This window comes from Bos grunniens, chromosome 27 (genome assembly GCF_055505025.1).
Source record: "Bos grunniens cultivar Pamir isolate PY7600 chromosome 27, Bosgru_T2T1.0, whole genome shotgun sequence".
Lineage (NCBI taxonomy): Eukaryota > Metazoa > Chordata > Mammalia > Artiodactyla > Bovidae > Bos > Bos grunniens.
Genome location: NC_141191.1, coordinates 28842507 through 28856733, shown reverse-complemented (window position 1 = coordinate 28856733; position 14227 = coordinate 28842507). Strand labels below are relative to the sequence as shown.

The window sequence follows — 14227 nt, the reverse complement described above, 5'->3', positions numbered from 1 at the left end:
TCCGCTGGGTGGTGCAGTTAATCTATATACTCCATAGTATGCTTCATTCATTCATTCACTCACTTATTCCAAATAGTTACTGTCTACAATGTGCTGATCTTTGTAAAAGGGCTGGGAGGAATGTCATGGAAAGATCCAAAATGTCTCATTTCTTACAGTTCCTCTTACTTGAATTTTATAGAACTTTAAGGTTGATGTAAAGCTTTCTAGGGCTTCCCTGGTGGGTCAACAGTAAAGAATCCAACTGCAATGCAGGAGACGCAGGTTTGATGCTTGTGTAGGGAAGATCCCCTGGAGAAGGAAATGGCTACCCACTCCAGTATTCTTGCCTGGAAAATTCCACGGACAGAGGAGCCTGGTGGGCTACAGTCCGTGGGGTCGCAGAGAGTCACACACAGCTGAGCAAATCAACAACAACAACAAAGCTTTCAACAACAAAGTTGTTCTTTGGAGACTCATTTTGTCAGATTCTCTCCAAATGGGAATAAGTTAGTGATTTTTTTTGCTATTTTTGAACTTATTGAAATAGTTCAGTGTGAAGCACTGGCGACAGTCAGCTGTAACTGCGATGAGAAGGAAAAAAAAGCACTGAGAACAGCGAGGAAAATGAGAGCCCTACAGCCACCAGGGGGCATTTCTCACCACTCAGCTAACAGAGATTTCATGAAAACACCAGGGAAAAAGGTTTCTCAGCCGCTGCCTGACGACCATCCTGGGCTCAGTGAATCATCCCAAGAAATGAAAAGAATCCAATGGCGTTCACAGCCTGACAGAATAAAAGACTAGTTCAATATTGAGAAGCATTTCTAAACTGCATAAAACACTTAAAACTCCTCTAACACAATCCTTCTAGAATCAAAGGCCCAGGAAAGGATTACAGACAGCAATCTTCCTAATTTCCAAAAGCTTACTTTAAACTGTTCTACATCAATGAAAAGCAGTCCTCAAGGAATCTGAGCCTGCTGGCTTTCACCATATCATCTTCTTTTTCTATTAATATTACGGGTACTATTAACACTACTAATCTTTCTATATTATTCATACTGTTCCATGCACTTCATTTGGTACTACTGCTTCCACTTTTATGGGTAATTCTGAATCTAAACTCCTTTACTGGCCTCTGTGCAACTTCAGGGCAGAAACTGTTTTAAACTTCTTTTATGTCATTGGCTCTGGAAGCCCATCTAGTATCCCACTGTGTAGCACTGCCCAGCTCTACCACTCACTGCCTGTGTGGTAAAGTAACTTCTCAGGGACTCAGCTTTCTCATCAGAATTCACTTATTCATTTACCCAATTATTTATGGAATACTCACCATGTGACAGGCACTGTTGTAGATTTTACCAACTAAACCAGCAGAAATCCCTCACCACAAAGAATATTCTGGTAGGGACCCACAGGCCATAGACAAAATATATTAAAGTACGTTAACACTGCTAAGTGTTATTTAAAAGACAGCAAAGGAATATGAGGAATGCTGAGAGTTGTGGGAAGAGGGTTAATTTGAAAATCTGACTACAGTGGACAGGAGGACTAAATGAAAAAGTACTCTTTTCAGCAAAGACTTGAGAGAAGTAAAAGATATACCATGTTGTAAAAAAATCTTTCCCCTGCTTAAAAAGCAACCATTTGCCCTTTCATAAAATCATTTTCAGATTTTTGGCCATTCCCCAATCCTGGATCCTCCCTTGCTAAGCAAGTCATTTCAAGACATTGTACTTGGCAAAGCTTACCTTCGGGAATTCTGCCTTTAGGCAACCCAAATCCCTGAATGAATTTCTAAAATCATGTCCCCACTCAGAAATACAGTGAGCCTCATCCACAGCAATAAGTGTGATACCTATCAAAAAAGAAAAATATGTAAATGGAGAAGATAAAGTTCAAAAAAGTAATAAACTCATCTAAAGTTTTACCACCAATTCCACTTTGAATATGTAAATATAACAGAAAGGAGAAAAATAACTCAAAGTATTGACTCATATAAAAATATAAGCATAAATAATAGCAGATAACACCAAAAATTGGGCTTCCCAGGTGGTACCAGTGGTAAAGAACAAATAGACCAACGCAACAGACCTAGGAAACAGAGGTTGGATCCCTGGGTCAGGAAGATCCCTTTCAGGAGGAAATGGCAACCCTCCAGTATTCCTGCCTGGAGAATCCCATGGTCACAGGGGCCTTGAGGGCTACAGTCCATGGGGTCACGAAGAGTCAGACACGACTGAAGTGACAGCACGTACACCAAAAATCATTACTGAGAATAAGCAGAGGGAGATATATGGATAAAAGGCAGATGGATAAAAGAAAGAAATATTTAATATCTATTTTTCAAGTAACATATTTATTCAATTTTGGTTTTCATCATTATTTCTCAGAGAAATTAATTACTACTACTCTGTCCTCAAAGCTATCACTCATCTGCAATGATAATACCTTAAAAAGAAGAGCTGTTCTAATTCTCATTCATAATACTTTTAATTTTATCTCATGGATTAGCTATCCAAAGAGAAAAAGTCAGCATATTTCTACTGAGATTACATTCATCACTGTCTGTGAATGATCACTACAGAATTCCTCTGAAATGCCAGTTCTGAAAGACAGGATGACATCCACAGTTTCTAATATAAAACGGGAAGGGAAGAACTATATCTCATTTTGTACAAAGTAGGTAAGAAGGAAGGCAAATTGTTCCTTCTTCACCTAGCAACCCCTTTGCTCGGCCCCCACCCCCACCTCCACATTGACTCAGAATCAATAATGTATGGTAATACCTCTCAGAAAAGGGCTTTACTATATAACTTCCCTGGTGGCTCAGACGGTAAAGCGTCAGCCCACAATGTGGGAGTCCCGGGTTCAATCCCTGGGTTGAGAAGATCCCCTGGAGAAGGAAATGGCAACCCACTCTAGTACTCTTGCCTGGAAAATCCCATGGACGGAGGAGCTTGGTAGGCTACCGTCCACAGGGTCGCTAAGAGTCGGACACGACTGAGCGACTTCACTTTCACATAACCATCCATGAAAATGTCTTCAGATATTTCAAAGTAATGACAGTAGAGCTTTTGCCCTTGATTACCAAATTAATACTTAAGAAATAAAAAATGTTTCCCTTCAACGGGGATGATCACAACTTAATGTGTATCTGCATATTTATGTTTTGCCACCGTGTTAGCCACTCAGTCGTGTCCGACTCTGTGCAACCCCATGGACTGTAGCTCACCAGGCTCCTCTGTCCATGGAATTCTCCAGGCAAGAAAACTAGACTGAATTGTGATTCCCTCTTCCAGGGGATCTTCCTGGTCCAGGGGAAGTTTTGCCACTGGGGGTTAATTAAAAACATAAGTCAGACTACCTAAATGCATAACTTGGCTTACCATTTATATTACTTTAAGCATCTTACTTAAGCTTTCAAGTGTCAGTTTCCCATAAGTATAAGGTAGATAATAAAAGTAGCTAACATTTTTTTTAGTTACTCTGAAGATTAAGATCATTCACATAAAATGCTAAGATAGGGGCTGGCATAAAAGACTGCTCAATTAAAAAAAAAACTATTATTATTATAGTTATTGTGCTAGTCGCTCAGTCATGTCCAACTCTCTGCAACCCCATGGACTAGCCCACCAGGTTTCTCTGTCCATGGGGTTCTTCAGACAAGAACACTGCAGTGGGTTATCATTTCCTTCTCCAGGGGATCTTCCCAACCCAGGAATCGAACCTGTGTCTCTTCTGTCTCCTGCATTGGAAGGCAAGTTCTTTACCACTAGCACCACCTGGGGAAATGCATACTACGTTCCAAACACTTCCCTAGGAATAAAATAATAGTAAAATGCAATTCATGATCTTGAGGAGCTCACATTTCTAAAGGAAGAGACAGAGAAACATGCATATAACTACAATTCATTGAGATTACCAATTACAACAGGGTTGGAGAAGAAAAAGAAGGAAAGAAAAAAAGAAAACCCTGCTAAATCTGAGCAAATCCAGGTTGATTCACATCAAAATTCTATTAACTGATGAGTGGGAAACATTCAATATTACCACTATATTTATTTGGCTTTAGAAACTATATGACCCAGATTTTAAATTAAATAGGTTAAAACAAAGAATAACAGCTCCTTCATTTTAAAACCCTCCTTAAAATCACAGGTTTGATTAACTAGCTTTTGCACTTCCCCGGTGGCTCAGTGGTAAAGAATCCACCCGCAATGGAGGAGATGTGGGAGATGTGGGTTCGCTGCCTGAGTCAGGAAGATCCCCTGGAGGAGGAAATGGCAACCCACTCCAGTATTCTTGCCTGGGAAATCCCATGGACAGAGTAGTCTAGTAGAGCAGGGATAGGAAAAGACTCAGACAGAACTGAGCAACTAAAACAACAACTACTATTTTTTAATGGAGTTAAACTTTGTCCCTCACAACCAGCTGCTACAAGCTGCTGCCAACTTTCCCATTAAATGTGCAAGTCCAAGTGTCTGCCCAGGTCCAGGATATATTTCATTTTGGCACATCAGTCATTAAAGCCTTATTCCCAAATTTACAAGACAATTACAGGTACATTTGCTTTTAAGGTGTCTCTATATAAAATTCTGCTTGCTGCTTCTGTTATAAACCCACACTACTTAAATAATAGCATTTCATAAAAATCATAAATCAGAATAGCTAAATGTCGAAACTACTGTACAAATGAAATTCTGAGTATATTCACTGCTGCAAGCATTGTAAAATGAAAGTTAAATAAAAATACTTGAGAGAATTTATCCTATTTTGTTCAACACTGACAGCCACCCAAAAAGAGCATTTTCATCCATCTTATGCAGATACTCAGCTCTAATAATTGCAGTGTTCATAATTTATTCCTTTACAAAGAATTAAAACAGAGAATTAGAACAACCTATCAAGAGGCTCTAAGTAAATATTGGATTAAATCCATCACAGAAACAAAGCAAATGTTAAAATGGAACAAAACATATCCAGACCACTAGGTACATAGACCCTAACTTTTGCAATAAAATCATGGAGTTTATATATCTAGAGTTGTTGATTTTAATCTGAATTGAAATATTCATAAGAACTTTATACAACCTAATAGGATACACACCAAATTTGTTTTAAATTAAAAGCAAAAATATAACATGCCAATAAGGGAGTTTAACAGCTGATGGTCGCCCTTTTTGATAATATATTTAATCAAATGCTAATTTCTGCCCTCATTCTTTTGTTGATACTTAACACATATTAAAAGATAAATACTTGTTTTCATTATATTAAGAGAATAACTGTTAAATGCTTTCCCAGAGTTATCTGCAAGTAACCATTAAATGAGAGACCACAATGTTTAAAAAAACTTTAAGTGCTAGGAATTATTTTAACACATAAAGTGAGATCATATTACATTAGACAGCAAAGATTGTCTGGTTTAACTTAATGTTTGGAACATGAACAACTGCAATAGAATCTGTGATTGTAGCTCTTAGATAGCTGAGCCTGACCATCAAGAAGGGAAAAAAACAAGACAAAAATGTTTTTAGCACACACATCAAAGACAATACCAGCTTTTGACTAATTTTCTATTTACATTTTCTAGAAAATAGGATGACATATTATGTAATTTTTAAAATTAATTGTACTCACTGACAAAAAATAGTCAAAGGTACTGTGGTCTCCAACCTGAAAATCACACATCAGAATCACCAGTGAAAAGACTACAGCTCCCACAACCTCATAGCAGGTGCATTAAATCACAATTTTCAAAGTTGGAGGATCTGAAATTTTCTAAAGTTTGAAAGGTGATTCTCATGAACAGTAAGAGTAGAGAACCACTACATTGATTAAGATTCAGAATACCAAAAAAAGGAAATTATAATATCATAGAATCCAAGATTCAACATTTATTCAATAATATATTTAAATGCCTACTATGTGCCAGTAACATACTGCTACTGCTAAGTCGCTTCAGTCATGTCCAGCTCTGTGCGACCCCACAGACAGCAGCCCACCAGGCTCCCCCGTCCCTGGGATTCTCCAGGCAAGAACACTGGAGTGGGTTGCCATTTCCTTCTCCAATGCATGAAAGTGAAAAGTGAAAGTGAAGTCGCTCAGTCCTGTCCGACTCTTCACGACCCCATGGACTGCAGCTGACCAGGCTCCTCCATCCATGGGATTTTCCAGGCAAGAGTACTGGAGTGAGGTGCCACTGAAGGAAATATAAATAAATAAGAAGAGCATTTTCCCCTAAAAAGTTTATAGTCCAGTAGAAGAAAACAGGTATACAAATAGACAATTATAATCCAGGAGCTTACTTTCTAGGGCAAAAGGAATTGTGGGACAGGACAGGAGAGACAGAGATTTGCTGGATCCATCCACAAGTTTAAAGAATATCTCACTTTAACAAGTACTTATAAAGATTCTATCATCCCACTTACCAATATTAGCCTCAAGTTGCCGAAGCAGCTCCAAGTTACCTGAACAGAATTCTGGAGTTAGGTATACAATCCGGTATTTGCCTCTGTAAAAACAAACAAAGAAATAGGAAATGTAAAAACAATCACACAATGAATATAACTGAAAACCATAACACAGTATAATTTTTTTAAATAATGCATTACACCACTTAATAAAAACAAAATGCATATTGTATGTGTGGACATATACACATATATTTGTTCTCTCATTTCATTTCAATTCATCAAAACAAACGTGGCAACACCAGTCAGAGAGTACTCAGTATAAGATGCCATTAGAAGCCAGATTCTGATTTCCAGCAGTCTAGCCCCAAAATGGCAGTGCTTGAGTTAACTGATCAAGCCTACAGTAAACCTTCTATATGTTAGCAATCCACCTGCATGTCACCTTCCTTGGAGAATGACAACCCCATTACCCTACACAGTTGATCCCATCTCCACAATTATACCCGCAGCACCCACGTTTCTCCTGTATATTCTGCTCTATTGCCCACATCTTCTTGGGCCAGTGATGAAACCAGACTAAGGTCAAGTTAGTCAGTCTCCGTCCTAGAATTTGAGGGTCTAACCAAGTAACAACCAGTCAGTCTCCAAGCAGCAAGATCTGTAACATGTAAATGAAAAATACCTGCAATCTATTTTGTGACTAGAAAAACAGAGAACGCTTACCTTCTGAGAGAAAGCAAGAGGAAGACAGGGAATTTAGATTAAAAAAAGAAGGCCCTATTGTATTTTCAATACTGATTCCAGTCTCTTCCTGAGGGCTGGCTAATTTCTTTTCATAGGGATCCACAAGCCATTCCTGTATCCTTACTATAAAATTTGATATTCGTTTAAACGTTTGATTGATTTCTATTCTGTGCAGACAGAATCCTAATTAAGACAATGTGTGCAATGAAGGTTAGGGCTAGGGCAAAATAGGTACAGAGTCTCTTTTCCATTCTATCAAATGATGACATAGATCAAATTAAATAAAATAAAATAATGTTCTTTATGAAACCACTTAAAAATATTTAATCCACTGTGTGCTAGGCATGGTGCTTTCACTAGGAATGGGTAGAAAACATCTAAGAAAAAAAGTTATGCTTTTCATATCATGAAATTGACTCAGTAGTCTAATTAGTTCTGATGCCAGGCTATCTAGGTTTGAATCTCAGTTCTATTTCTTACAAGCTAAGTAATCTTAGGCAAGTATTAACTTCAGTGTGCATCAGTTCTTCAGGGTAAAACAGTGATAAGAACTATAAAGACAGCTAATTCTTTAGATAGCTACTTTCAAAGTAAACCCAATCAAATCCCAAATCGCAATTTAGTTGAAAAGGTGATATCGAAATACAAAGAACCTAGAATAGACCCAAAAAAAATTGAAGAAAAAAAACAAACAAACCCTACTTTGAAAGAACAAGAAAACAAAAGTGGAAGACCTGTACTACCTGATTTCAAGATTTCTTATAAAGCTACAGTAATCGAGACACCAATCAAGGCAGACAGTGACAAAACAGAAAATAAACACTGCAGCAATAAACCCATGTGTATTTACTCAATTTAGTTGTTACAAAGGTGCAAAAGCAATACAGTGGAAAAAAGATAATCTCCAACAAATGGAGCTGGAAGAAATGGATGTGCCTAGGTCAAAAAAAAAAAAGAACTGCAGTCAATACCTGATATAATATACAAGATTTACACAAAATGGATCATAGATCTACATGTAAAACATAAAACTATAACATTTTTTGAAGAAAATATAAAGGAAAATCTCTGTGACCTTGAGTGAGGCACCAAAAAGCAACAGCAAAAGCAAAATCCATAAAAAAACATACTGACAAACTGGACGTTATAAAAATGAAAACCTGATACTTTTCAAACTGTTAGGAGAATGGTGTGCCTTCACCAAAATCTTGTATGTTGACCTTCCTCCCACTGCCTCTTTGGAGCAGTTTCTAAGAACTGAGATGCTGCCTCCCATGCTGCAGTCCTCATTTTGCCCCAAATGAAACTTAACACACACACACACACACACTAATCTGTTAAGAGAATGAAAAATGGAATGATAAACTAAGAGAAAGTGTCTGGTAACCATATAGCAAGTGAAGGATTTATACTCAGAATGTATAATATAAACTATCAAAATTCACAAGTGAAAAAAAAAGAATAAGCAAAAGATGGATAAACACTTCATCAAAGATACACAGATTTTTAAAAAAACATAAACAGATGGCTAAAAAGTATATAAAGAGATGCTCAACATAATTAGTCCTTCAGTTCAGTTCAGTTGCATCCGACTCTTTGCAATCCCGCAGGCTGCAGCACACCTGTCCATCACCAACTTCCGGAGCTTGCGAAAACTCATGTCCATTGAGTAGGTGATACGATCCAACCATCTCATCCTCTGTCGTCCCCTTCTCCTCTGACTTCAATCTTTCCCAGCATCAGGGTCTTTCCCAATGAGTCAGTTCTTCACATCAGGTGGCCAAAGTGTTGGAGCTTCAGCATTAGTCCTTCCAATGTAAATCCAGGACTGATTTCCTTTAGGATTGACTGATTGGCTCTCCTTGTAGTCCAAGGGACTCTCAAAAGTCTTCTCCAACACCACAGTTCAAAAGCATCAATTCTTTAGCACTCAGCTTTCTTTATGGTCCAACTCTCACAACCATACATAACTACTGGAAAAACCCATAACTACTGGAAAAACCATAGCTTTGACTAGACAGACCTTTGATGGCAAAGTAACATCTCTGCTTTTTTTTTTAATATGCTGTCCAGGTTGGTCATAGCTTTTCTTCCAAGGAGCAAGGGTCTTTAAATTTCATGGCTGCAGTCACCAGCTAAAGTGATTTTGAAGCCCCCAAAAATAAAGTCTCTCACTGTTTCCCCATCTATTCCCATCTATTTGCCATGAAGTGATGGGACCAGATCCCATGATCTTCATTTTCTGAATGCTGAGTTTTAAGCCAACTTTTTCACGCCCCTCTTTCACTTTCATCAAGAGGCTCTTTAGTTTTTCACTTTCTGCCATAAGGGTGGTATCATCTGCATATCTGAGGTTATTGATACTTCTCTTGGCAATCTTGATTCCAGCTTGTGCTTCACCCAGCCTGGCATTTCACATGATGTACTCTGCATATAAGTTAAATAAGCAGGATGACAATAAACAGCCGGGAAATGTCAATGAAAAACACATTGAGGGGCTTCCCTGGTGGCTCAGTGGCAAAGAATTTGCCTGTCAATGCAAGAAACACAGGTTCAGTACCTGGTTCCGGAGGATTCCACATGCCACAGAGCAACTAAGCCCATGTGCTGAACTACTGAGCCTGTGCTCTAGAGCCTGGGAGCGGCAATGACTGAGCCCACGTGCCACAGCTACTGAAGCCCCCGTACCATAAAGCCTGTGCTCAGCAACAAGAGAAGCTACTGCAATGAGAAACAAACACACCGCCACTAGAGAGCAGCCCCTCTTCCGCAACAAGAGAAAAGCCCGCACAGCAACAGGGACCCAGCACAGACAAAACTAAATTAAAAAAATTTAAAAATACACACTGACATTCTATTAAAATGGCTAAAATTAAAAACTTGGCCATACCAAGTGATGGCTGAGATGAGAAATTAGAATTCTAAGACACTGCTAGTAGGAATGTAAAATGGTACAACCACTCATCAAGTCTGGCAGTTTCTCAAAAACTTAACACAGAATAACTATGTGATTCAGCACAGGCCTTCCCTTGGAGCTCAGTGGGTAAAGAATCCTCCTGCAATACAGGAGACCCTGGTTTGATCCCTGTGTCAGGAAGATCTCCTGGAGCAGGGCATGGCAACCCACTCCAGTATTCTTGCTTGGAGAATCCCATGGACAGAGAAACATTGTAGGCTGCAGTCCACAGGGTCGAAAAGAGTTAGACACGACTGATCGAGTAAGCACAAAACATGCAAATGCTCACAGCATCTTTATTTGTAAAATCCCCAAACTGGAAACAATCCAAATCTCTATCAACAAGTGAACAGATAAACAAATTATGGCATATCCACATGATGTAATCTATTCACCAATAAAAAAGAATGAACTATTGGTACATGTAACAACATGGATGAATCTCAATATATTGGGTAGGCTAAAAAGTTCAGTCAGGTTTTTCCACTGAGAAAAATACCACAGACAGTTGACAACATGATCAGGAATCATATAAATAACTTACAATTTAATATCTTCTACAACATTTTTTGACTGTGCTGATCCAAGAAAACAAGCTGGAATACTGGATATTCTGTAAGAAGAAACACAAACATCCTGGAATCATGTGCACACTACAAATATCAACTTCATTTTTAAGTGAGAAGAAACAAAAAGTTATAATGATGTACATTTCTCTTCTTTGCAATCTCTTTTTGTAACTCACTAACTTGGTAAATAAATTCCTTCAATGGCTATATTAGAAGGAAGGTGGTTGTTAAGGTGGATTTTCCAAAAAGACTGCAAGCACAGGTTGAAGGAATTTAAATGTTTTTCATAAAGGAAAACTACACCTCTATGTATATACTTCATACCAAGCTAAAGAAGAAGGGTAACCAACAGAGAAAAGAATTTTGTGATATGTAGTGTTAACCAGCATAAAATTTGCTTTTTAAAAAAAATTTGGGGGCAGGGGGTCATCTGGTAGCCCTAAATTACAGAGAACTCAAGAAAGAAGATACACTCTTCCACTAAAGTGTCATATTACTAGTAAAGACAAAGCAACAGTATATTAGAAATGTGTTAATAGGAACTAGATTTTAACACACAAGATAAATCAACTATTTCTTTCACAGGAGTTAAAAAAAAAAAAAAGGTGGCAATGTGGCTCTGAAAGCCTTACTCACTCAAGCTGAAGTACTTGGTCTTCCATCAAAGAAATAAGGGGAGAGATGACAAGGCCAATCCCACCTGCATAAACAGGCGGATACTGGAAGCACAGACTCTTTCCATACCCTTAAAATAAAAATAATACACTCAGAGAAATGAAATTAGATCGCTGTTACTCTGATTTCTTCTTACAATGTACTTGCATGAGATGAACAGTCACTACTAATGGGCTACCTACCTAAGAGTTAATTCGTGCAAAATTCAAGCATCTACCCTCAGCTCATTCTCTGCTACAATTTACACCATTTGTATACATACATACCTTATGGAAAGATTAAGTATTTCAAAATCTTGAAGCTTTATTTTTTAAAAGATAAGGTTATTTGCTTAAGTACAACTTACCAGTTGTCATGACAACAACATTATCTCTTCTTTCTTCCAGTACAGAATGAATCACTTTCCATTGAACCCTGGAGGATGAAAAGCAAAATGCTGCACTGTTTTACTAATAAGAAATGGAAGAGACAAGTAAAGTCTAACCATTTCCTTACATGTAAATTTTAACTTAAAAGTAAAATAAATAAATAAACATTTAACTATAGTTAATGATTTATCTGCTGAAGTGATTAGAAGGGAGTGTAAGGATGCCTACAATTTACCCCAAGATGCACTTTATTAACAAAAACTGAATGGATTAAAAAATGGATAGACAAATAATCGATATGTGATAAAGCCATTTTATTTTTTCATTTCCTCCAGAATTTCTTTCACATTTCCAAGTTTCAATAAAAATACTGTGAATTCTGGAGCTTTAAAACAGAACTCCCACTTGACCAACTTCCCATTCAAGGTGACTGAACAACTAGGATTTCCATTTATATTTGCATTAAATTTTATTACCTATATCTAAAATATAAAATAAATTCCAAGCTTCAATCTAGATATCCAACAGAATCACTCATTTAAATAAATAAGAGAAATGCTCTAGGTGCAAGGACTGACTAAGAAGGGAAATGAGGGAACTTTTTGGAGTGATTGTAATGTAGTATCTTTTAAGAAGGGTTTAGGTTACACACAGGTGTGCGTGTACACTTAAGACTTGCCAATGTTAAACACTTAAGTTTAACCATTTCCTTACATGCAAATTTTAGTTCAAAAGTAAAATAAATATTTAACTATAGTTAATGATTTACCTGCTGAAGTAGTTAGGGCAGAGTGTAAAGATGCCTACAATTTACCTTGAGATGCATTTTATTAATAAAAATTGAATGGATTAAAAAGTGGATAGACAGATAATCAATATGTGACAGAGCAAGTATACTAAAATGCTAATAGTGAATTAATAGTGAATATACAAGTATTCGTAGTAAAAAAAAAAACTACTGTATCTTTGAAATTTCTTTTTTTTTTTTTTTTTTTACATGTGCAAAATCCATTGTGGAGTAGTTTTCATTGTAAAGAGGAGTTGTGTTTTTTTTTTTCCTTAGACCGTTTTTTTGCAATGGTGCAGTGGAATGACTCAGAAGATTGTAATTCTTCATCATTTATCAGAATTGCCCATAGGGCTCAGCCTAGAACTCTCCTCTTCCATCTCACACCTCATCTTCAAAAATTGCCAGTAACATACAAATGCTAGTAAAGTATAAAACAGAATGAGAGAATTGCAAGAGACAGAAAAATCCACAGTACAATTCAGTTCTTTTTTTTTTTTTTAATGTTTATTTGGCTGCACTGAGTTTTAGATGTGGAATGCGGGATCTAGTTCCCTCACCAGCGATTGAACCCAGGCCCCCTGCATTGGGAGTGTGAAGTTTTAGCCAATGGACCACCAGAGAAGCCCCCTCAACCCCAGTTTTCTTTAATATATATAGGTACAATTCACTTCCAGGCTACATAATCCAAGTTTTGTGACATTTGTAACAGCAAACCTCTTGTAGGGCAGCTGGGGGACATGAAAACTTCCTTCTGATTTTTTGTTAATTAGAGTGCTTTTGAAGCCTCCTGTGGCATTGAGGGTAGAACTGTGGTCATTTGGTCATGTGGTCATGTGGTCATTTGGTTGAACGCATCTCAGTTTTGGATTTGTGATAGAGAAGGACATTGACAGGTGGTTAGCACTGTGTATCGCACAAACTGATGATGTCAGCCTCGCCCTCTGGATTTACCTCTCCAACCTTCCCTGACACACCACTGAACATCTGGCAGGGGTGAAGGAGCTCTACAGGGTTAACAAAAAATCAGAAGGAAGTTTTCATGTATCTTTGAAATTTCTTTTAATAAAATTTTGAGGGGAAAACAACTGGGAAGGTGACCTTCTGGTATGCTGATAATGATCTATTCTTTCTTATCGGAATGCTGGCTACACAGGGTGTCTGGTTTGTGAAAATTCATTGATATGTACATTGATGTGTACTATGTGTAGGACACAGTTTAATCTAAAAAAAATGTTTTAAGATCAGAAGAGAAAAAAACAGTATAGATTTTTACATTCCTATTACCAACAGTTTTATTCAAATTTACTTGTTCTTCATCTCATTTGTATTCCTCTCATTTTAAAACTTACAAGTGTGCTCCCTTGGATGTAAATACATTTGACTATGTTAAAACAGATATGATTATCACTGTTTTTCACACTACTGTCTTATGAATGTCTATTACATCAATATGTAATAGAATAGACAATAAGATGCACAAAAAAGGCACACAGATACTTTTGTAATAAAATAAATGTCAGGATTAACTTAAGATGAATTTAGTAATGTATTTAAACTCAGAACTCTATCTTAAGGAAAACCATTTTTCCTCACTTATAAAAACAATACGCAGATATGAATTTTATATAAATATTACTTCAAAATAATTCACTTAGAAAAATTACAGTGTAGCATATATAAACAATAATGAAGTTGTACTTTTACTGTTCACTGGATGGATTATT

At 37.2% G+C, this 14227-nt stretch overlaps 1 protein-coding gene across 9 annotated transcripts in view; it reads right to left on the bottom strand.

The window, feature by feature from the left end:
* Positions 1-14227, bottom strand: part of WRN (WRN RecQ like helicase) — a 126702-nt gene that overhangs the window by 61538 nt on the left and 50937 nt on the right. For all 9 annotated transcript variants that reach the window (XM_086380936.1, XM_086380933.1, XM_086380934.1 and 6 more), the window contains 5 exons: positions 11692-11759; positions 11307-11415; positions 10646-10714; positions 6417-6499; positions 1734-1840 (listed from right to left, as the gene is read on the bottom strand). In XM_086380936.1, coding sequence (XP_086237062.1) covers positions 1734-1840; positions 6417-6499; positions 10646-10714; positions 11307-11415; positions 11692-11759 — 436 coding nt within the window. The remainder of the gene's footprint in view (positions 1-1733; positions 1841-6416; positions 6500-10645; positions 10715-11306; positions 11416-11691; positions 11760-14227) is intronic.